Source organism: Chiloscyllium punctatum, chromosome 11 (assembly GCF_047496795.1).
Source record: "Chiloscyllium punctatum isolate Juve2018m chromosome 11, sChiPun1.3, whole genome shotgun sequence".
NCBI classification, from domain to species: domain Eukaryota; kingdom Metazoa; phylum Chordata; class Chondrichthyes; order Orectolobiformes; family Hemiscylliidae; genus Chiloscyllium; species Chiloscyllium punctatum.
The window spans coordinates 32772584-32796684 of record NC_092749.1 but is presented as its reverse complement, the minus strand read 5'-3'; the positions used below and the strand labels follow the sequence as shown (position 1 = coordinate 32796684).

Below are 24101 nucleotides of genomic sequence, written 5' to 3'. Positions count from 1 at the left end.
TAGCATATTGATAACAATACCATACCTGCCATCATATATCCAACAGCTTGTAATATTAATTAGCCCTTACCAACCATGTCTCGGACCTGAATAGATTACAGAACAACAAAGATTTTCCCCAGTTAGTATGTACTTCCCAGATACCTTTTTTAACTGGGCTGTTATCCCTTTAAGAAACTGTCAAACAGCACTTTAATGAAATTGAATGAAACTCACATCACCACACTTATCAATTCTGGTCTCCAGCATCTGCAATCCTCACTTTCTCCTGAAACTCTCACCTGCAAATAGTAAACAAATCTTACAACCCAGACGCCATCATCTGTTTAATGTCCTTTATTCTTCTAAGTTAATGTATCATTTTTAATTTTGGAGCATTTAGGGCTTGTTTTTTTTATTAACATTTTACTAATTTAAAAGACAAAAAGACTAATATCTCTTAATTATACAAGCAGAGTGGACAGACACATTTAATTCCATCAGAAGTAGCACATGTTTTCACCCATTTCCTGTCTCCCAGGGCAGAAGTCCCTCAAGCCTTTGTTTTATCTATAATATGCAATGTGACATCGTATACATGTAAGAACTTTACATAAATAGGCTGCTGTAAAAACTGATTTTGGGATCCTATTTCTGCCTCAAACTTGTGGTTGCTGAATAAAAGAGGCTATTTTCACCACTCAGTGATTTTGGTTGTTATTTGAACACGATCCCACAATTTTCACCTGGCGACAGTCAAGGAATGGTGACCTCTTTCCAAGTGAGGATAGTGAGTGGCTTGGAGGGGAACTTGAAGGTGGTGGCATTCTCATATATCTGCTGCCCTAGTTCTTCTTTATGAAAGTGGTTGTGGGTTTGGAAGGTGCTGTCTGAGGATCTTTGAATTTCTGCAGTGCAACTTGTAGATAGTACACACTGCTGCTACAGAGCATTGGTGGTGGAGGGAATGGATGCTTGTGAATGTGGTGCCAACCAAGCAGGCTGTTTTGTCCTGGATGGTGCCGAGCTTCTTGCATGTTGTTAGAGGTACCCCCATTCAGGCAAATGGGCAGTATGTCATCACACTCCTGACTTGTGCTTTGTAGATGATGGATAGGTTTTGGGAGTCAGCAGGTGAGTTAACGCAGTGTTCCTAGCGTCTGACCCATTCTTGGAGCCACTGTTTCTGGCAAGTCCAGTTGAGCTTCTGGTCAATGATACATCCTAGGATGTTGAAAGTCGGGATTTCCGTGATGGTAACGCCATTAAATGTCAAGGGGCCATGGTTCGATTGTGAGTTATTGGTGATAGTCATAGTCTGGCATTTGTGGTATGAATGTTACCTGCCAATTGTCGTTCCAAGTCTGGATATTGTCCAGATCTTGTTGCATTTGAGCATGGACTGTTCAAATGCTGTCAGGGCCCATAGCCTTTGCAGTATCCAGTGTCTTCGACTGGTTATTGATATCACATGGAGTGAATTGAATTGGCTGAAGATTGGTATCTGTAATCCTGGGGACACTGGAGAAGGCTGAGTTGAATCTTCCATTCAGCATTTTTGGCTGAAGATTACTGCGAATGCTTCAGCCTCGTCTTTTTTATTCTCATATATTGAGCTCTTCCATCATTGAGGATGGGGATACTTGTGGAGCTGCCTCCTCCAGTGGACAGTTTGGCAGGGCTGCAGAGGTTTGATCAATTCTGCTGGTTGAGATCTCTTAGCTCTGTCTATCACTCGCTGCTTATGCTGCTTGACATACAAGTTATCCTGCTTGGTAGCTTCACCAAATTGACATCTCATTTTCGGGTATACCTGGTGCTACTTCTGGCATGTGATGAACAGCTGAGGATCCTGGGATTGTAGTCATTAGAGTTTAGAAGGATGAGGGGAGATCTAATAGAAACTTATGAGATAATGCATGGCTGAGAAAGGTTTAGATGCTGGGAATTTGTTTCAGTTCGGTGGGGATACGAAGACCCGTGGGCACAGCCTTAGAATTAGAGGAGATCAATTTAAAATGGAAATGAGGAGACATTTCTTCAGCCAGCGAGCCGTGGGCCTGTGGAATTCATTGGAGCGCAGTGGAGGCTGGGACGTTAAATGTCCTCAAGGCAGAGATGATGATAAATTCTTAATCTCGCAAGGAATGTAAGGATACAGGGAGAGTGTAGATACGTGGTGTTGAAATGCCCATCAGCCATGATTGAATGGCAGAGTGGACTCACTTGGCCAAATGACCTTACTTCCACTCCTATGTCTTATGGTCTTATTTAATGATGGTTGAGTGGGGGATATGCTGAGCCATGAGATTACAGGTTGTGTTGAAGAAAGTTATGCTCTGCCTCATGAATGTCCAACTTTGAGTTGCTAAATGTGCTCGAAGTCTGTCCTATTTAGCATGGTGGTTGTCCATTGTGTTTTATGGCACTTTCATTTTGTATTCACAAGAACTGTGTAGTGGTCACTTACGAGTACTGTCATGACGAGATGAAACTGTAGCCGTCCGAGTGGCACGGATGCGTTCAAGTTGTCCTCTCCTTTTGTTGGTTCCTTCGCCACTTGCCATAGACACGCCTAGCAGCTATGTCTTTTAGGACCTCATCAGCTTGATCAATGTTAGTGTCAAGCCCCTCCAACTCAGTTTTATGGCATGGAATCAGGCCTTTTGGCCCAACTTGTCCATGCCGCCAGTTTTCACAATTAAATCAGTCCCATTTACTTATCCATATCTCCATATCTCTCTCAACCTATGCTGTCCATGGACCTGTCCAAATGTTTCTCTAATGATAAAATTGGGCTCGCTTCCACCACCACCTCTGGCAGCCTGTTCCAGGCACTCGCCATCCTCCTTGTGAAAAACATTGCCCCCGCCCCCCCATTGGTGGACTTTGAAATTCTGTGCTCCCTCCAAGTGTTGCTTGAGATGGACGACTATTGATTGAACATCTGAGGGAGGACGGTACGTGGTAATCAGCAGGAGGTTTCCTTGCCCGTACTTAACCTGATGCCATGAAACTTGGAGTCCAGAGTCAGTTTTGAGGACTCCAGGGTTGCTCCCTCCCAACTTTATACTATTGTGCCATCACGTATGCTGGGTGTGTCCTGGGTGGGACAGGATGTATCTAGGTATAGTGATGATGATGTCTGGGACATTGCTTATTGGTATGATTGCTTGAGTATGACTTGGTAGGTTGTTGTTTGACAAGTTGGGGAGACAGCTCTCCCAATTTTGCCTATAGTCCCCAACTGTTAGTAAGGGGGTGTTTCCAAAGTTGACAGGACTGTTTCTGGCATTGTCTTTTTCCATGCCTAGGTTGATGCCAGGTAATCCTTCTGGTTTCATTCATTTGAGACTTTGTTGTAATTGCTACAAATGAGAGGCTTCCTCGGCCATTTCAGATGGAAATTATAGGTCAACCCTATTACTATGGGTCTGGAGCCAGGTGTCGGTCCAGATGGTTTTTTCAACAATTGATAATGGTTTCATGATCATCAGTAGATTGTTAATTCCAGATATTTTTAATTTTATTAATTTTGTGTCATTTGCCTTGGTGGGATTTGAACCTTGGTCCCCAGAACAGTTTCTGATTGATAGTCTCGATAATGCAACTAGGCCATGATCTCCCCTAACCTCCTGAAATATTGAGGGTAGCTATTTGCATGGATAGAAAATTGGTCAGCTAATACAAACAAGTGAGATTAAAGAAGCAAATAGCAGAGTGCCACAAGCTACAAATGCTTATAATACATGTTAATGACTTGGATGAAGATGGTAAATGTGCTATAACAAGTTTGTGGATGTCATAAAAATGGGTAGCCATGATATGGAGGTGCCAGTATTGGACTGGGGTGGATAAATTCAGAAGGCTCACGACACCAGGTTATAGTGCAACAGGTTTATTTGACATCACAAGCTTTCAGAGCGCAGCCCCTTTGTCAGGTGTAGTAAGAGACAAGAGCCTATAGATACAGAATTTATAGGCAGAGAGATAAAAAAAATCATACAAATGGTGTGTGGAGTGTCGAATAATAAGTTTCTGCAGGTGACCAAGAGTGTTAAATGGTGAGTAAATTATTAACAACTGAATAACAAGCAAAAGGACGATCTATAATCGGATTAAATGAGGTAGAACAATAATTACAAAAAATTGGAAGTAAGGTAGTTCTGGAGACAAACTGAATGACTGGAACCATATGATAGGTATGAGTCGCCTGACTAGGGTCTAACAAAAGTGACAAGTAATCCAAAACTGTACAAACTAAATAAGGTAGAGCGGTCATAACAAGTCATCAAGGTGATGACGTCAAAACAGGACGGTAAGGAAGAATTTACAGATACAAAACAGTGTGTTGTCACCACATGTAGCACAACATGAACCCAAGATCACGGTTGAGGCTGCCTTCATGGGTATGGAACTTTGTATCAGTTTCTGCTTGATGATTCTGCATTGTTGTGTATCTCAAAGGCCATCTTGGAGGACACTTACTCATAGCTCAGAGGCTGAATGCTTTTGACCGCTAAAGTGTTCCCTGACTGTGAGGGAACATTCCTGTCTAGCGATTGTTGCATGGTGACCATTCATCCATTGTCGTAGCATCTGAAAAAAAAATAGGTGGCAGGGCAAGTTTCTGCGAATGATACAATGAATTGAAATAGGTTGAGTGGCAAAAAACTTGACAGATGGAGTGTATTATGGGAAAATGTAAGATTATGCACTTTGGCAAGAAGAGTACAAGAGATGAATATCAATTTACAGGCCAGTAAACTGCAGCACAGAAAGATTACACGCCCATAAATCACAAAATGCTGGTTTCCAAGTTTAGCAGCTAATAGGAAAGCCAAATGGAATGTTCGTCTTTATTCCACAAGGAGTGGAATCTAAAAATGGGGACGTTATGCTAAAGCTATACAAGGCACTGGTCAGACCATAGTTGGAACACTGAACAGTTTTGAACCCGTTTATTTAAGGAAATATGTATTTGTATTGGGGATAGTCTTGAGAAAGTTCACAAATTTAATGCTGGGTATGGTGGGATGTGCAGTCAATGAGATTTTCAGTAAGTTGGGCTTGTACTCATTGGAGTTTAGAAAAGTGAGTCAAAAAGTGTGGCACTGGAAAAGCACAGTGGGTCAAGCAGCATCCAGGAGCAGGAGAATCGACGTTTCCGGCCTAAGCCCTTCAAGAATGTGAGGTAACTTTATTGATTCTTTTGGGAGCTGACAGGAAAAATGCAGAAAAGGTGTTTTCCCCCTGTGAGAGAGTTTAGGACCAAAGGGAATAATCTCAGAGTAATCTGTGAAATTTTTAAAATGCAGAGGGCTATCGAGATTGGGTCGTAAAGTGTATCCAAAGCTGAATTGGGCAGAAGGATGCAAGGTTTTGGGGATATGACAGCAAATTTAAGTTTCTGATTGTCAGATCAGCCATGGTCTCTTTGAATGGCAGAGTAAACTCTAAGGGCTGAATGGCATTTTTTTATTCCTATATCTTTTGGTCTAAGTTTTTTTTTGGTTGAGGTCAGTGTTTTTACAACTTGATGACTGATTTTGATTTGTTGTAGTTTGCTGACCTGGTTCCTTCTGTCAGATTGTGTAGAGAAGCTAAATGTAATAATGTCAGGAATGAAGTGATTACATCGTACAATGAGTCTGAGCAGATATAGTGTGCTCAGAATTTGCCACACTGTAGCAGATTGTACTTCCATTGGTCGTGAGATATTCCTGCACTGTTAAATGCGACCATTTAATTCGATTCTGCTTTAATTGAATAAAAACAAGTACTTGCTCAGTATGAGGTTGCATTCTTGCAGATTTTGTAGATGAGAATGTCATCACCACTGATATTTAGCATGCCTTCAAGTGGGTGAAGTGCAGACTGAATCATACTGAAATACTGGAGTTGCTAAGTTATTTCCAAGTTGATGCTCTCATATTGGTTATGAGCAAAACGAATTGAGCTTAATAGAACATAGAACAATACAGTGCAGAACAGGCCCTTTGGCCCTCGACGTTGCGCCAACCTGTGAACTATTCTCAGCTCGTCCCCCTACACTATCCCAAAATCATCCATGTGCTTATCTAAGGGTTGGTTAAATCTCCCTAATGTGGCTGAGTTGACTACATTAGCAGGTAGGGCATTCCACACCCTTACCACTCTCTGCGTAAAGAACCTGCCTCTGACATCTGTCCTAAATCTATCACCCCTCAATTTGTAGTTATGCCCTCTCGAACAAGCTGACGTCATCATCCTAGGAAAAAGTCTTTCACTATCTCCCCTATCTAATTCTTTGATCATCTTGTATGTCTCTATCAAATTCCGCCCCCCCCCTTAGCCACCTCCTTTCCAATGAGAACAGACCCAAGTCTCTCAGCATTTCTTCATAAGACCTTCCCTCCAGACCAGACAACATCCTGGTAAATCTCCTCTGCACTTTTTATAATGCTTCCACAGCCTTCCTGTAATGGGGGGACCAGAACTGTGCACAATATTCCAAGTGTGGCCGCACTAGCGTTTTGTATAGTTGGAGCATGATATTGCAGTTCCGGAACTCAATCCCTCTACCAATGAAACCTAACACACCGTATGCCTTCTTAACAGCACTATTCACCTGGGTGGCAACTTTCAGGGATCATACCCATGGACCCCAAGATCCCTCTGCACATCCACACTACCAAGAATCTTTCCATTGACCCAGTACTCTCCAACGAGCATCTTAACAGATCACTCTTCTATTGCTGTAACCCCAAATTTCGCACTGCCAGTCAATCTAACCTGCGCATTTTTAGACTGTAGGAGTAAACAGGAGCACTGTTTTAGCCATGTTTCCATAATAGCTATGGTATTCCAGTCCCATATTCCCATACTGTGGATGTGTAAACACTACACCACAGAGCAATTCATGATTTTATGACTAATACTCTTGTTCCACACTGAAGCTTTTTTGGACATATCCCCAGGGCTGATCAATGTTCTTTCTCTTTTTCCAGGTCTTTCCTCTTGTGGATTGCCTCAGACACTTCTTCCAATTTGGGCCATTTACTGCATGATGACATTTCAAATCACAACTGAAACATCTCTTTGTAATTGCCCAGGCATTACTGCTTCCATTTTTACTCCATTCCTGGCACCAGCCAGATCTGCCAAAAAGATCTCCATCCTCTTGTCTGTGGTTCTTCCGTTGTGTTGATATCTGTTTCCCATGTCTGATTGATCTTGAAATTCTAGGAATGTTGAATGCTCTGTTTTTTGTGACATTACTGAATGCCCCATTTGTACTATAAAAATCCAGAAAATAACGAGAGAATTTTTTCCCCCCAAAGCCAAGGAATTTGATCAAAAATATTTGAGAATTTTGCTCCAGTTAACACCAGGTACTGGGCAATAAATTGAAAGCTCATCATTGAACCAGGAATTTGTAAATACACTTTATATCATAAAATTAAAACAGGCCAAGATTATATAATCTGTAGAATATCCATCCATCTTTCTAAATTGGTCAATGGCTGACCATATGCATCTGAAACCTTTTATCTAAAAGGCTTAATAGATCATCCAAACGTTCCTCCATGCCAAATTGAATTCTCAAGCTTTCAAATTAGTTTGCATCCATCCTGCTATTGATAGAAAGTGACATTGCAAAGGCAAGAATCATCTTTGGTAAGGATGTAACCCATCTCCATAATGTCTATTTAAATTTCTCCCATTGGTCATAGCGCTTAAATTCAAAGAACATAGGTAGAAAATTCTATCCTGAGGCCTTTGTGTTTTCAGCCATTCTAAAGAGTAGCTTCAATTATAGTCATTTGTCTGAAAAGTAATTCTTTTCTGTTTCCAATCTTCATTTTTAGGCACCCATTTTCTGTTTATGTTAAATAGATCTAAGCCAGGTGGTGAGGTATGAAGCAAGACAGTTATTTTCATTTAACAGGTCTATTAACAAGATGTAACCTTAATCTGTTAACTAATTACCCAGTCACCCAGCTAATTCATGTGAGTCGAATTATTTGCACATGATTCTTCATCAACAAAGTCAATGAATAATGGACATTAGTTGTAATTTGCACTGCATATATCATTGAGTATGAAGGGTAAGGTTAAACAGTCCTGTTTGCATTGCTAATTGAGGGATGAATTACAACAGTTTCTTGCATGAATAGCTGCAGTTCTATCAAAATTAAGATTAGCAAAGGTTCAAACAAGCTTTTCACTTGTGGTTCTGTAAACAACAAAACAGCATGTAATTGTACTTCAGTTGTAGTTTATTGCCGACATTTGCCGCAACTGCAGAGGTCGCATTCACCACTCATGCAGTCACAATATCGCAATATCTATGAAGTAACGTGACAGACCTGTATAATGGTTTACACAGCATAACTTTATAATGTCTAGTTTTTAGATATAAGGAATCATGAAAACATAGAGCAATTTCGTAGCATATCAATTTAATACACAAAAGTTTTTAATTGGTGTCATAGCCCTATTCACATGAAACTTATTTATAAAGCTACAGACCCAGAGAAATGTTCAGGAAGGGATTTTGCTGGATCACCTGCTGCCCTACTCACTGAGCAACTGATGAGTAGGGTAGTACAATTAGGTCCATGACAGTGATATTAAGTGCACAAACTTCCTATTCCAGTGTGGTGCATATACACACTGCCATTAGTGACATAACCTTGATGTTCCTCTGGGTGGATGGAGTCTTTTGTCATGCTAACATGGGCTAAACATACATTGAGCCGGAGTGTCAGTTTAGAATTGCCATCCTGGTATTTTCCGCATTCAGTGTGATATATGATCGCAGTCGTTTTTCGATTTTAAAATGGCTTGCTGAGAGATTTACTGCATTCATTTGACTTGTGATTGTTTCTATTGCTGGAAAAAAATTCTCTAAAGTAAGGTTGGTGACATTATACCAGCATACTGAATTGATGTATATTTCTCTTAATGCTGCAGTTTTGTGAAGAGTTTAAGGAGAAATGTCCACACACAGTGCAGTGTGGGCTACGTTTGGCTGAGAAAAATAATACTGGAATTGTCCGCCACTTTGGCCTTCAGATTCTGGAGCATTCTATAAAGTGAGTTTTTTTCTTGCGTGGTTAATATCCTGTAGACTATTAATGCTATTGAACCAATTATTAATTATATCATACTATTAATACTATGTACAAAGTATAGTACAACTAAGGACCTTGTGCAATTGTAAATTTGAAATTTTATGAAATCTTATCTATTAGTTGTATTGTGTGCATTTATTTGAATGAGCACTGACACATTCATCTTTCAGTGGAACCTAGTGATGGCCATGGGTTTCAAAACTTTAGTCAATGGTGAGTGATACTTGCCTCAGATCATGTAAAAAAGCAACGCTCAAAAATCTGGTGAGCTCTGACTTCTACATCCTACTACCTGGGATGTAATATACAACAGCTTGAATGTTTACAGCACCTTTTGATGTCATAAAAATGTCTAAATACACTTCACAAGAGCATAATAAAATAAAATATGAACCACATAAGGCGATATTAAGTCCAACGACCAAAAGCTTACTCAGAGATTTAGAATTGAGATTTAGAAATGATAAGCATCCACAGGTTGCCTCAGCTGCCTAAACCCTGAGATTTAGAAATGAGGTAATTTTAAATCTCAGGATTTAGGCAGCCGAGGTAACTTGTGGATGCTTATCACATATCTTCTCTGACAGTCAATCGGGAAGTTCAGTTCAAATTGGTTCAGTAATTAATTGCATTTAAATAGGAAATATAGTGTTGATTATAAACTTAAGAAAAGTGGAATAGTTTCATTGTAATGGAAAAGTGTGATGTAGCACAATATAAAATTAGCATTTTAGGCTTAGTGAGGATGGATCATAGTAATTATGAAGTAAGTATGCCATTTAAAAACCCAATTATGCCTTAATTTATGGTGGAATTTAAAGATTTTTTTTCACAAGGTAGTCAATGGCTAATGAAATAAATAAGCAACAAATAACTGACCATTTCATCATCTTTACCAGTACAAAATTTTTGGCCTTTGATTTCCACTGTGGTACATACAAGTATATATTTATTTCCCCGGACCAAATGGTTATTCAAAGCCAATTTGTATTGAATCCTTGTTCACGTCTCATCGTCGTCCTTCTCCTCTTCCTCCTCCTCCTCGTCCTTGTCCTCCATAATGTCTAAGCAGGGAAATTTTCTCCATATGTGTAATTATTAATCCGTGGGCCTTTCCTTCATCCCATTTGTTGTATTTTACATTTTTCCAGATCTTGCTTCTGTATGTTGCCATTCTTTGCAAGTGGTAATAATGCTGACTATTGTAACTTTTTTGTCCCTAAATATACATAATTCTCTCAAGTAACAAATAAGATTGTGTGGTGTTTTTAGAATGATATAGTGAAGACAACTCCTTAATTGTTTTTCAAAATTAGGTTTCGCTGGAATGGTATGATACACCGTGATAAAGTCCAGCTGAAGAATAGTGTGATGACTCTTCTATCCCGTGTAAGTTGTCTTATTTGCTTTTCTGACTTCACTGAACAAATAATACATCATTTACAATGAAACTTGTGAAAACCTTTGTTCCCAAGTTAAGGGTGCTCACTGAAAGATCCAAATAAATTGCATCTTGAAAACATGGGCTATCTCAGTTTCTGAATTATGAGTGCCCTTTAACAACTGAGAACACTGAAGGCACTGTTAAGTGTGAGATGGCAGATAACTGTCTCTGGCTCTGTCTCTGTTTGAGTATATGCACAGCACTATCCCTGACAAAGGATTTCCCCTTTGCTGTGGAAAACTGCATCACACAAAGTGGAAACTGCTCATGGATAGACAAGCAGGTAGGGTTCCTTGAAATCACTTGATAGGATGAGATATGACATTGGTGACTTGGGTATGAATGAAATTGGGGAATTGAGGCTCAGGAGACCCAAGCTGCGATTGGGAGCTTCAAAGTTAAGAAACATGATTTCTTGTCTTCTGTTGTTTTCTCATTTCTATCCTTTGGTGGTCCCCTGCTGCTAAGAACATTTTGCAACAACTAGTAACATGAAACAACAAACAATTGTCCACTCCAGCAAACCCAACCTAAGATAATCCCATTAATATTCATAGAAGCTGGGTAATCCAATGTGTTCAAACTTCTGGAATATCTCTGACCAAAGTTAGCAACTTAACTGTACTGATGGACATTGAACATCTTTAGTACTTCTAACATAAGCAACTAGCACACAGAGGGTGCTTCGCATGGGTCTGCAGGACTCTAGGATCATGTCGGCAATTTAGCATATTGCAGCGTAGCCATAGTTGTCATCTATATCAAATCCTAGCATCTGGAATGCTTTCCTTCATGGAAACTGACCCTCGGATGCTGATAAATTGGGAAACCCAATGAGCTGATCTTACTTATAGATTCAGGCAAGATCCAAGTTCTGGGTAGGATGAAAGAGTGATGCAGGAAATCACAATATCTGCCTCATCCAGATTACTGCATGTACATTGAGTATTTCTCAGTAAGAGATCCCTGATTTTAGTCTCATTGGTGTCTCTTATTTGTGTGTATCTCTGCTTCTGGCGCACTTAAGAATGGTCAAAGATGATAATTCCATCACTTGCGAATTAGTTAATAGAACATGCGAATTAGCAGTGAGAGTAGGCTATTCAATCCTTGGAACCTACCGTGCTATGCAAAATAATCATGGCTGATCTTTGACCTTAATTCTATCTGTCGTCACTAACTTAATGCCCTGTATTCACTTCTCCAAAAATGTATTTGGCTTGTATAAACTCAACAATTGAGCAATGACTCATTCTCAAGGGCATTTAGGGATGGACAATAAATGTTGGCTCCATAGCAAGTAACACGTTATTTATCACTTTTGTATGACCAAACAGCTACTGAAAATAAAACTGTTGGAAATAATGGGATGAATGGGTCAAATGGCCTGGTACCTAATTTGAGGTACCGAGAGAGCTATTTTATTTTCCAGAAATCCCCAAGGTAGGAGTTGCAGGGAAAACAGGGAACTTTATGTCAGTGTAATTTGGCAGTAGGGCAAATGCTAGAATATCTTACTTATTTATGACGCAATAACACAATTGCAGTAATCAAATTTGTTGAATTTTTTGAGGTTGTAATTAGCAGGTTGGATAAAAGAGTCATCAACCTGATATTGGATTTTATGAAACATTGGAAAAAAGATGCCAAATGAGATTATTGACAAAATTAGGGTTCAAGGTAATGGGAATATCAAATTAGCATGAAGATTGGTTAATAGAAAGCAGTAAAAATCAGTGGGTCGTTTTTGTGTTGACATCTGTCATGACAAACCATTCCACGAGAATTGGTGCTAGTACTTCAGCTATTAGCAATCTATATTGATTACCTTAATGGGGGAACCAATAGATCAAGCTTGGCATATTTGTTGAAGTTTAAACAAAGCCTGGCTATTAACTGTCAATCAGTATTAATCAGTAGCAATCTCCACATCAATCTTCAGATATTGTGCGAAAATTATTTTTTTTTGGTAAACTTGCCCTTTTGTTTGCTTACCACAGGACTGTAGTTCCATTTTGACAACCAGGTTGGTCTTTGAGAATCTGCATAAACCTGAAAAATGAAAAAAAAATGTTGGTCACTCATTTCTTCTGCATCCTCAGGGTACTCATAATATTATGGTGGAAGAGGCTTACATTAAGGATGCACTTTCCCGAATCGTAGTAGAAATGATCAAACGTGAATGGCCACAGCAGTGGCCAGATATGCTAAATGAAATGGATAAACTGACTGCCATGGGGGTAAGTCCAAAGCTGCCAATTAAAGGTTCTTCAAAGTGAATGTTCTTTTGTAACAGTTGGTAAAAATATTGTGCTGTTAATATTTTCTTAATTCCTACTTCTCTTTCTCATTTCCATCTTTATTTATCATAGAGTCATAGAGATGTACAGCATGGAAACAAACCCTTCGGTCCAACTCGTCCATGCCAACCAGATATGTCAACCCAATCTCGTCCCACCTGCCAGCACTCTCCCCATATCCTTCCAAACCCTTCCTATTCATATACCCATCCAGATGCCTTTTAAGTGTTGCAATTGTACCAACCTGCATCACTTCCTCTGGTAGCTCATGCCATACGTACAATTAGAAAGAATGTTTTGCACAAAAAAGCATCAGTCAACTCATGTTGCTGTTCGTGTACCACTTGAGGCTCCTTATCCTACTAACGCAATGAACATTATCCTCTATTTCCTTATCAGTTATGCTTATTAGTTTCTTCTCAAATGTGAGTTTAATGTCCAAGTCAACCACTCAGTACTACTGACACCTTTTAATCAGAAAGTCATATGAACAAGTTTCTTTTGAATTTCCTGTTTGAGTTCATGATAATCCTTTTCTATGAATGACCTCTAATATTTCTCCTCCTAAGTGGAAATACTCTGTGCATCCACTCTGTCAAAACCTTTTATAGCATGTTTAGTGGTAGAGTACAAACATTAGCTGACAAGTAGAAGATGGATTATAGCTCCTTCATGTTACTATCACTCAATAAGTAACAAAAATAAATTAGTGAAAATTTTTGGTGTGCATATGTTGAAATCTCAAGTATTTGGTATCCTTGTTTCTTATTTTCTCCATGTGTACAATGTAACTTTTTAATTATCTTAGGAGACACAAACTGAGTTGGTGATGTTGATCCTTCTGCGCTTAGTGGAAGATGTGGTGACTTTCCAGACTATACCTGCTCAGCGTCGTAAGGACATACAGCATGCATTAACTCAAAATATGATGCAGCTGTTCAGTTTTCTCTTGGACATCTTGCAGGAGCACACTCAGAGCTACAAACAGTTGGTAATTACTATATAATAATTGCTGATAATACTAGAATAACTCTTGAATTTCATAAGCTGTCCTCTGGAGCAATCAGAACCTAATGTATGATGTTGTACTTGAACTGACAAACCCATAAATGGTCAATTCCATGTTCTATTTATTATCTTCACCACTTGTGAAATAGCTGCTTCTAATATCTTTTAATTTCTTACAGAAAGCAGACACTACTCAAGAAAATAAGGTGGGTAACAATTTGTTTTTTATACGATTAATTGTTTTCCAAGAGGTTGTGCAAATTTTATAAACTCGCATAATTTTGCATTAAAGCTTTTTAGTTGCTAAGGTGTTGTGCAAAGTTCAAGTTGCTGGGTGGTTAAGAAGCTATTTTTTACTCCACTTGTGTTATGTTTCTCCCTGCTGCTGAAGGGAGCATGGCTAGATACCTTGCTACTATAACTCCCATTTGTAAAATGTGCAACAATCATTGCAGAAGTTTTAATTGTCTTTATAGATTCCATACATGGTAAATAAATCATGCATTTGTTTGTTTGAATGCTTTGCAGCTGAGTTTCTAAACTACAGATTTATTTTCCTTAGGCCAAGGCACACTGTCGTGTTGCAGTCGCCACTCTGAATACCTTGGCTGGATATGTGGACTGGGTTGCTTTGCACCATATTACAGCTGATAGCTGCAAGCTACTTGAAGTTCTATGTATGTTATTAACAGAACCCGAATTGCAGCTCGAAGCAGCGGAATGTCTGCTTATTGCCATTAGCAGAAAGGTAATATCTTCTAGCAAAAGATTGATATAGACCAGAGTAGACCCCCTCCAAATATCTTAGAAGGGTAGCCTAGACCTGAACTTTTTCTTCTTATTTTTAAAGGTAGGCATGAAATGTTGTGTTCCAGATGCGATGCGACTGGTCAAACTACTCTGTTAAGCAAAACACAATTTGTTTAAGCACTTGAGTTGAAAGACAAACAAAAGAAAGAGAAATTTAGAATAACTTAACCGAATAATAGATACAGTACCTATCACTAACATCCCGTAAACACACCCCTTGGCAAAAAAAGGCAAATTCAGACGCAGATTCTTACATGTAGTTCTCCAATCCAGGAGAAAGAAACATCAAGAGATTTCAAAGAGTGGAGCAGCCACGAGACGTATACTGAAGCTTCAGACTGTTTTGAGATGTCCACATCTTCTGACTGCTCAAAGCTAAAAGAAAAAAAACTGGAAGGCCTGATCTGAGCTGGCCACACCCATTTAGGCGGTTTTTAAAAAACACAGTCCAAGGCCTCATGAGTTGTTTACGCTACTTGTTCTGATAGACTGCTTGGTGCCTCTACTTCACAACCTCTTTTCAATAAAAGGGACAAAATAACCTTTCAAAGTGACTGCATTGTCACAAGATAAACGATTAAGTTTCTAAATTTTAGGTTGGGAATTTGAAGTCTTAGTTTAAGCCCAAAGTAGAATGAACTTCTAATTATTCTATACTTTTTATAGTAAGGTTTAAAGAAATGTAAATTGAATAATCATTTCAAATAGTACAGGATGTTTTCATAATATGGGAATTTTGTAAGTTGAACTAACATGAGAAGATCAATTTCTGTGGGCTCAAGATTTAAATTGAGAATGTTGATAAGCAGTATTTGAAAGCCAAATTATTTTATTTATTTAGAGCATTCTTGCATTTTCAGCATTCCAGTGGTGCTCTTGTGTTGTATTTTCAGCTTAATATTCCTTTTATAATTAAATCTATGGACATTAACCGTGCAAGTTTAGCTGACAGCTTAACAATTGGTTTGCATATCATTACTATTTTGGTTGCTCAGTTAAAGTGACTAGCAACCATGAATGAGATCTCAATATTTATGCATACCTGATCAAAAATCAATTGTTTTAATTGATTTCAACGGTTGAATTTGCTTTTAAGTTTCTTAAATTGTCCTTTCAAACATCCATGTCTGTTTGAAACTTGTATTGCAAGTTATGTCTTTAACTTTATCAGTTTTCTTCAGTGTTTCTATTTACTTTATGTCAAAGGCAGAAGCTTTGGCGGATGGTTAAATTTTCATAAATGTATGCTGAATGACCTTTGCTTTTTTTCGTTAGGGTAAGCTGGAGGATCGTAAGCCGCTTCTAGTCCTCTTTAGTGATGCTGCCATGCACTGCATTTTATCAGCTGCACAGTAAGTGGTTTCCTTGGAGTCAGAAAAAGGATGTTAAAATCATAAGTTTACTTACTTGACAGACATAATTTGCTTTTCAACAAACTGTACATTAATGTTAGACTTGTGTATTTGTGGCAACGCAAGTGGATCAAGTGGTAAAAAAGGCATATGTAATGCTGCCTTCATTGGTCAGGCATTGAAATAAAAGTTGGCAAGTAATGTTGCTGCTGTAAGAAACTTTAGTTAGGCCAGTTTTGGTGGTATCCTGTGCAGATCTGGACACATACAATAAGAAGGATGTGGAGACTCTCGAGAGGGTGTAAAAGAGAATGAAATCTAGATTGGAATGTATTAGCTATAAGGAGACGTTAGTCAGGCCTGAATTGCTTTCATTATAACATTGGAGGCTCAGTGGTTAGCACTGTTGTCTCATAGCACCAAGGACTGGGGTATGATTCCTGCCTCTGGTGACTCTGTGTGGAGTTTGCACGTTCTCCCTGTGTCTGCATGGGTTTCCTCCCACAGTCCAAAGATGTGCAGGTCAGGTGAATAGGTCGTGCTAAATTGCCTGTAGTGTGAGGTGTGTTAGTCAGAGGGAAATGGATCTGGGTGGGTTACTCTTCGGAGGGTCGGTGTGGCCTTTGCTGGGCCGAAGGGCCTGTTTCCACACTGTCGGGAATCTAATCTAATCTAATCGAAGCTGATAGAAATTTGTAAAATTATGAGTCGTGTGTGGAGTGAATAGTCAGACTTTTAAGCTGAGGTGTGGCAAGTTTAACAGTTTAAAGACAAGCTTTTTTTTGCAAGAACTTGATAGGTCCCTGGAATCTGTTGCCAAGGGAGTTGGTAAAAGTAGATACAATTGTAACAGTTAAGCGGCATATGGACAGATGCATGAACAGGCAGGAAATAGAAAGCTGCAGACTCTGTGCAGGCAGATAGGATTAGTTAAAATAGAAGCATGGTTGGCATGGACGTGGTGGACTGAAGAGAGTGTTCCTGAGCTGTGGTGTTTTCTGTATTTAAAAATAAATATAGGCTCATAGACTTGGAGCAATAGGTGGCCATTTGGCCTTTTAAACCCCTATTCTGCCATTCGATATGATCTCTCCTCTCCTAACGCTGTAATCTGGATTTCTTTCCTTACCTGCTGGTGTCTGTAATATCTAAAAATGTATCAATCTCTTTTCTGAATATAATAAGTGACCCAATCTCCATAGCCTTCTGTGGTGATGAAATCCACAGTTTGATCACTCTGAAGAAATGCTTCTCCATCCCAGTCCTAAACGGCGTATTCTGTGTCCTGAGTATTAGATTACAGGTTCAAAACTCCCAACCCAGGAGAAACATCCTCCTTACATTTAGTCTAGTCCTGTTAGAATTTTATTATTTTTAATCAGATCTTCTTTTATTCTTCTACCCTTCAAGAAATACTGGCTCAATCAAACCAGTCTCTCATTACCATCTGCTATTAGCCTAGTGAACCTTGCTGCATTTGCTGTATGGCAGTAGAGGGTAGGAAGTGCAGAATTCTATGTAATACTCCAGATGCGGTCTCGCCAAGGCCCTATAGAACAGCAGTAAGAAATCCCTGCTTCTGAATTCAGATCCTTTTGCAGTGTTGGCCATCATGCCGTTTGTCTTCCTAATTGCTTGCTGCACCTGCCTGTTGTCATTGACTGGTGTATAAGGACACCTTTGCACATCCATATTTCCAGAATATCACCTTTTAAATAAAACTGCCTTTTATATAATACGAAAGTGTATAACTTCATATTTGTCTACATTATACTGCATTTGTAATGTGTTTGCCCAGACACCCAACTTATCTGGATCACCCTGAAGTCTCCTTGCATGCTCCTTACAACTCTCAATCCCACTTGGTCATGTCATTAGCAAAATTGGAAATACTGCAGTTGAATTCCTCATCCAAGTCACTTGTATATTTTGTGACTAGCTAGAGCAGGAACACTGATTTGTACTACACTATGTATCACTGTATACCACCTGCAACAAGACCCATTTGTTACCACTCTTCAGTCTGTTAACTAGTTCTTGAGCTGTGTCAGTAGACTACTACAAATCCTGTGTGCTTTAATTTATCCCATTAACCTGTTATGTGGGACCTTGCCAAAAGCTGCCTTGAAATCCAAATAAATTGCACCCTTCATCTATTTTATTAGGCTATGGAATAACAGGAATGGTAGAACAGAGGATCAAGGGACCTTGGTGTATTTGTCCCTAGATCCTTGAAGGCAGCAGAACAGGTTGATAAGGTGGTTAAGCAGGCATGTGGGATAAATACTTGCCTTTATTAGTCAAGGTATTGTATATGAGCAAAGTTGTTGTGATGGAGCTACATATCATGTTATATTGACCACTCTGGAATAATGTGTACATGTACGATCACCTCACTACAGGAAGGTTGTGATTGCACAAGAGAACAAGCAGCAGAGATTTACCAGCATGTTTCCTGAGTGGAATGATTCAGCTATGAAGAAAGAATAGGTAGTCTGGAATTGATTTACTTAGAATGTCGAAGGCTAAGGAGTGATCTGATTGAGGTACCTAAAGTTCTGATAGGTATAGATGCAATTAGATAGGAAAAAGCATTTCCCCTGCTTAGAAGGGCTAGTAACTAGGGGTAAAGTTTTAAAATAACAAGCATCGGGTTTAGAGGGATTTTGAGGGAAAAACTTTCATCCAGAGATTTGTGGGTATCAGGACCCACATGCTTTAAAAGGATGGTCGAGGTGGGGACCTTGAGTTCTTGAAACATTACACAAGGCTATGGGTTAATTGCTGGAAGATAGGATTGGAATAGATGGATGTTTGCTTGGTGAGGACAGGATGAGCCTATTGGCTTTTATTGATGTTGTAAAAACTTAAACTTTAGTTGCGTCTTTGGCAACTATTTCATGCAGAGGGTGGTATGTGTATGGAATGAGCTGCCAGAGGAAATGGTGGAGGCTGGTACAATTGCAACATTTGAGGCATTTGGATAGGTATATGAATAGGAAGGGTTTGGAGGTGTATGGGCTGGGTGCTGGCAGGTGGGACTAGCTTGGGTTGGGATATCTGGTCGGCATGGACAGGTTGGACCGAAGGGTCTATTTCCATGCTGTACATCTCTATGACTGTATGACTCTATAAAACCTCCAGTAGATTTCCAATTAAGATTCAGATTTCTGTGAAGTATGATTTCACTTTAATAAACCTGTGATGACTTTTGTTTAATTATAGAAATTATGGAAATCATAGAATACCTGCTATGTGGATGCAGGCCATTTGGCCCATTGAGTCTGCACTGATCCTCCAAAAAGCATCTCACCCATTCCCCTATCCTTGCAATCATGCAATTACCATGGCTCACCCACCTATCTCTGGACATGACGGGTCAATTTAGCATGGCCAGTCCAACTAAACTGTGGGACGATACCAGAGCACCCGGAAGAAACCCACACAGTCACACAGAGAATTTGCAAACTCCACATAGGCAGGGGGGTTGGAATCAATCCTCGGTCCCTGGTGCTGTGAGGCAGCAGTGCTAACCACTGAACCACCGTGCCACCCTGTTGATGCTTTCGAAGTTTTGTTAAATAATAATGTCTGAGCATGGAAACCTAACTGTGTTTTTAAAAAGCAGGACAGAATGAACCATGAAACAACCAGTATAATGTGACTGAACTAAATTTCAGAGATCCATTACGGCACAATAGCCTATTGCTGACATTCTGCATTGTAACAGTCTATTCTGTGGAATGCAATGTGAACTGCTCTATTTTGTGGTTCGATATCAGGACGGATTCAAAAGTCTTTCTCTCTCATTACAGAACAGCTCATGGAGCAGGGCTTGTGGAGCAACATTACATGTTTCTAAAGAGGCTTTGTCAAGTTCTTACAGCCCTAGGTGGACAGCTGACAGCACTGTGGGTATGTTGAGCATATTGCAATCAGTTTTTTAATGGTAGTTCATGAAGGGCTTATGTCTGAAAAGTCGACACTCCTGCTCCTCGGATGCTGCCTGACCAGCTGTGCTTTTCCAACACCTCGCTCTTCAACTTTGTTTGCGGTAGATTTATTTGTGTAGCCAAGCTAAGATATGTGGTTTGAGACAAGTTGGTGAAATGTAGCAATGTCAGCATTTGTAGAGTGCACAAAATGGTTGTAGATTTAACCTTCATTTGGGTGTTTTCTCCACAGATACTGACCAGTCTGTTCCATGTTTGTATTGTTTAGTATTTGGTTTGATTTATTGTATTATATTTTACATTTTTGATTTCAGGTTGACTATAAATCTAACGAATGTGCAAAGCTCTGCATATCTCTGGTTTACATTCAACCAAGCAGCTAATGAGGATACATGTTAAACTGTCAGATTTTCTGAACATGGTTGTTGAGTGATTTTACATTATGAATATAGTTGGTGTTGATTCTTTGAGATGTCTCAACATAAATACTACTTAATTTCAGACTGTAAATAATTTAGAAATTAATCAGATAAATTTGCAGTTTTGTTTTCATGGTAGTTGAAAAGGTTTTTTTAAAATCTGTTGATTAAAACCTGTAAAGGCGAATAAAAATCCAATGCGATCATCTTCCAAGGAAGTTTTGATGCCACTAAATTGCTTATAGACAATAGATGCAGGCGTAGGCCATTCTGCCCTTCGAGCCTGCACCGCCATTCAATATGATCATGGCTGATCATTCCTAATCAGTATCCTGTTCCAGCCTTATCTCCATACCCCTTGACTCCACTATCTTTAAGAGCTCTATCCAATTCTTTCTTAAAAGAATCCAGAGACTGGGCCTCCACTGCCCTCTGGGGCAGAGCATTCCACACAGCCACCACTCTCTGGGTGAAGAAGTTTCTCCTCATCTCTGTCCTAAATGGTCTACCCCGTATTTTTAAGTTGTGTCCTCTGGTTCGGCACTCCCCCATCAACGGAAATATGTTCCCTCCTGCCAGAGTGTCCGGTCCTTTCATAAGCCTATAAGTTTCAATCAGATCCCCTCTCAGTCTTCTAAACTCAAGGGTATACAAGCCCAGTCGCTTCAGTCTTTCCGTGTAAGGCAATCCTGCCATTCCAGGAATTGACCTCGTGAACCTACGCTGCACTCCCTCAATAGCCAGAATGTCTTTCCTCAAATTTGGAGACCAGAACTGTACACAGTACTCCAGGTGTGGTCTCACCAGGGCCCTGTACAGCTGCAGAAGCACCTCTTTGCTTCTATACTCAATCCCTCTTGTTATGAAGGCCAGCATGCTATTAGCCTTCTTCACGACCTGCTGTACCTGCATGCTTGCCTTCATTGACTGGTGGACAAGAACACCCAGATCTCTCTGAACAGCCCCTTTACCTAATTTGATACCATTGAGGTAGTAATCTGCCTTCCTGTTCTTGCCACCAAAGTGGATAACCAGACATTTATCCACATTAAACTGCATCTGCCCACTCACCTAACTTGTCCAGGTCACCCTGTAATCCCCTAACATCCTCATCACATTTCACCCTACCACCTAGCTTTGTGTCATCAGCAAATTTGCTAATGTTATTGCTGATACCATCTTCTATATCATTTACATATATTGTAAAAAGCTGCGGTCCCAAACTAAATTGCTTATGTTTGTACTTGTTGCCTTGTTTAGTCATTGATGGACAGTCCTCAGCTGGACCATGTCATTTAATCTTATCTCTCCATAACAATGGAAGGTGAATTTAACTTCCACGAGTTATGTTTTTGTTTAGGATACTTGTGTGCCAAAATTGAACTGAGTGTTATTTTCAGGGAAGCGATAAAGATGTCGGCCAACCTCCTAATTTCAACAAATATTTGCAAGCATTCTTGGCTTTCACCAATCACCCTAGTCAGGTAATTTTCATCAAGTATTTTTCTATGATGGAGCTCCTTGGCAACAATGAGTGCTTAAGTGTACAACATTGATGATTGATCAAAGTTTGCGAGAAGATTTGTAGCTCGGGTGCTCGTTGTTGTGGTTCTGTTCGCCGAGCTGGGAATTTGAGTTGCAGACGTTTCATCCCCTGCTTAGGGGACATCCTCAGTGCTTAGGAGCCTCCTGTGAAGCGCTTCTGTTGTTTCCTTCGGCCTTTACAGTGGTTTGTCTCTGCCGCTTCCGGTTCAGTTCCAGCTGTCTGCTGCAGTGGCTGGTATTTTGGGTCCGGGTCAGTGTGCTTATTGATTGAATCTGTGGATGAGTGCCATGCCTCTAGGAATTCCCTGGCTGTTCTGTTTGGCTTGTCCTATAATAGTAGTGTTGTCTCAGCCAAACTCACGTTGCTTGTCATGCAAGGACTGCACAAAACACTACATAGGACAAACGGGAAGACAGCTAATGATCCGTATCCATGAGCACCAACTAGCCACGAAACGACACGACCAGCTATCCTTAGTAGCCACACACGCAGATGACAAGCAACATGAATTCGACAAGGACAACACTACTATTATAGGACAAGCCAATCAGAACAGCCAGGGAATTCCTAGAGGCATGGCATTCATCCACCGAGTCAATCAATAAGCACATCGACCTGGACCCAATATACCGGCCACTGCAATGGACAGCTGGAACTGACAACCGGAAGTAGCAGTGACAAACCACTATAAATGCTGGAGGAAACAACACCGAAGCGCTTCACAGGAGGCTCCCAAGCACGGAGGATGTCCGCTAGACAGGGGACGAAACGTCTGCAACACAAATTCCCAGCTCGGCGAACAGAACCACAACAATTCATGATTGATGCCTTCAATTCATGTGTGGTTGGAATAGATAATTGTTAATAAATGGTCTGGATTAATAAGCTTAATGTTAAATGGATTTTAAATTTGTAAATGTTATAAGAAGGAAGTAAAAGTCAATGGTACAGCTTAGAATTTTGAGAAGGTTAGATAAGGCGTGCAAGTATCAACAGTGCAGTTAAAATTTTATGCAAACATCCAAGAAGGAAAAAAAGTGACATTCATGCCTTATGAAGGGATTTTAAGTAGCTTCAAATGAAGTTAAATGAAACATGGGAACTTATAAGTTGTTAATCGTGCCCAATGGTTGCAACATCACAATAATAAGTTGTTAATCTAGTTAACTGTTCTGCCAAAACCACAGAAGTACGAAATGATTATATCAAACTGCAACGTGTGGTCCTAAATGTCATAAATGTTCAAGCATTTGCAGCGTTGTCGTCAGTGTCAGTTGTTTTTCGTTAGGGGAAACAGAGAAAACCTCTGTACTGTATTGGACATGTCTGAACAGTCATCTTACAGCAATGTTGAAGATTAAAATATTGTTTAAAATCTAAGTGGGAAATATAGTAGTAGCGGTCATGAGTTAGAACTAGTAAATGAACATTTTAGGGCAGATATCAGCAACTCTTTACATAGTTCAATAACGAGCAGGTAAAGGTCAAATTGTAAAACAATTATGTATAACATTGTTAAAATGTTCTTGTGAATTAGAAATAACTGATTTAGCCTTCCAATTGTATGATAATGTTTGAAAATAATTGCCTGATTTTTAGCAGTCCTGTTGCAGTAAAATCCCTCGCTTTTCATGTTTTGAAGTAGGGAGGTAGGAAGGAGACCGGTGTTTTGTTCAGGTGCAGATAGATGGTGAACCATAACTGAATTATCCAATAAGTAACCTAATAAAAATTATAAAGGTGAAGAGCGATACAGAATGACATTTCTTTCTGACACTAGATAAGGTAGAGTTGGAAGAAGGCTGATGTCAACTTTTTGTTTTGTTCAGTATTTAAGGTCATCAACTCAGATAGCCTGGTGTTCGTTTTTAAGACATGAGCATGTTTCTAAGGACCCTGTATTGCTGGAGGTCATTCCACAATTGTTGCATGCAACAATGGCTAATCTTCTGAAGGTATGTACACTGTCACCTTCTTTTTCTTCTGTCAGTTTTCTCCTCTTAGGGGAGTGTAAGGACTGTATCTTCTTATGTGTTTTTAAACACTGTGGACTGAAATAAGAAAAACTGCTTAAAAAGAGTGGCTATAATTTTCAAAGCAGGGAACCTGACATCAGTTGTAAGCATCATGAAAATATTTGTTTGACCAAGCAATAATTAAAAGTTGAGTTG

General features: G+C 39.6%; 2 protein-coding genes across 4 annotated transcripts in view; one reads left to right on the top strand and one right to left on the bottom strand.

Moving 5' to 3' along the window:
- Nucleotides 1-12559, bottom strand: part of LOC140482875 (apoptosis-stimulating of p53 protein 2-like) — a 170914-nt gene extending 158355 nt beyond the window's left edge. Inside the window, exon 1 of the mRNA XM_072580598.1 lies at nt 12538-12559. The gene's annotated coding sequence lies outside the window, so the exon portion shown is untranslated. The remainder of the gene's footprint in view (nt 1-12537) is intronic.
- The window catches only part of xpo5 (exportin 5), a 101999-nt gene that overhangs the window by 22961 nt on the left and 54937 nt on the right, over nt 1-24101 (top strand). For all 3 annotated transcript variants that reach the window (XM_072580593.1, XM_072580596.1, XM_072580595.1), the window contains exons 2-11: nt 8938-9059; nt 10415-10487; nt 12645-12782; nt 13651-13833; nt 14030-14056; nt 14413-14598; nt 15936-16012; nt 19828-19927; nt 21785-21868; nt 23760-23885. In XM_072580593.1, coding sequence (XP_072436694.1) covers nt 8938-9059; nt 10415-10487; nt 12645-12782; nt 13651-13833; nt 14030-14056; nt 14413-14598; nt 15936-16012; nt 19828-19927; nt 21785-21868; nt 23760-23885 — 1116 coding nt within the window. The remainder of the gene's footprint in view (nt 1-8937; nt 9060-10414; nt 10488-12644; nt 12783-13650; nt 13834-14029; nt 14057-14412; nt 14599-15935; nt 16013-19827; nt 19928-21784; nt 21869-23759; nt 23886-24101) is intronic.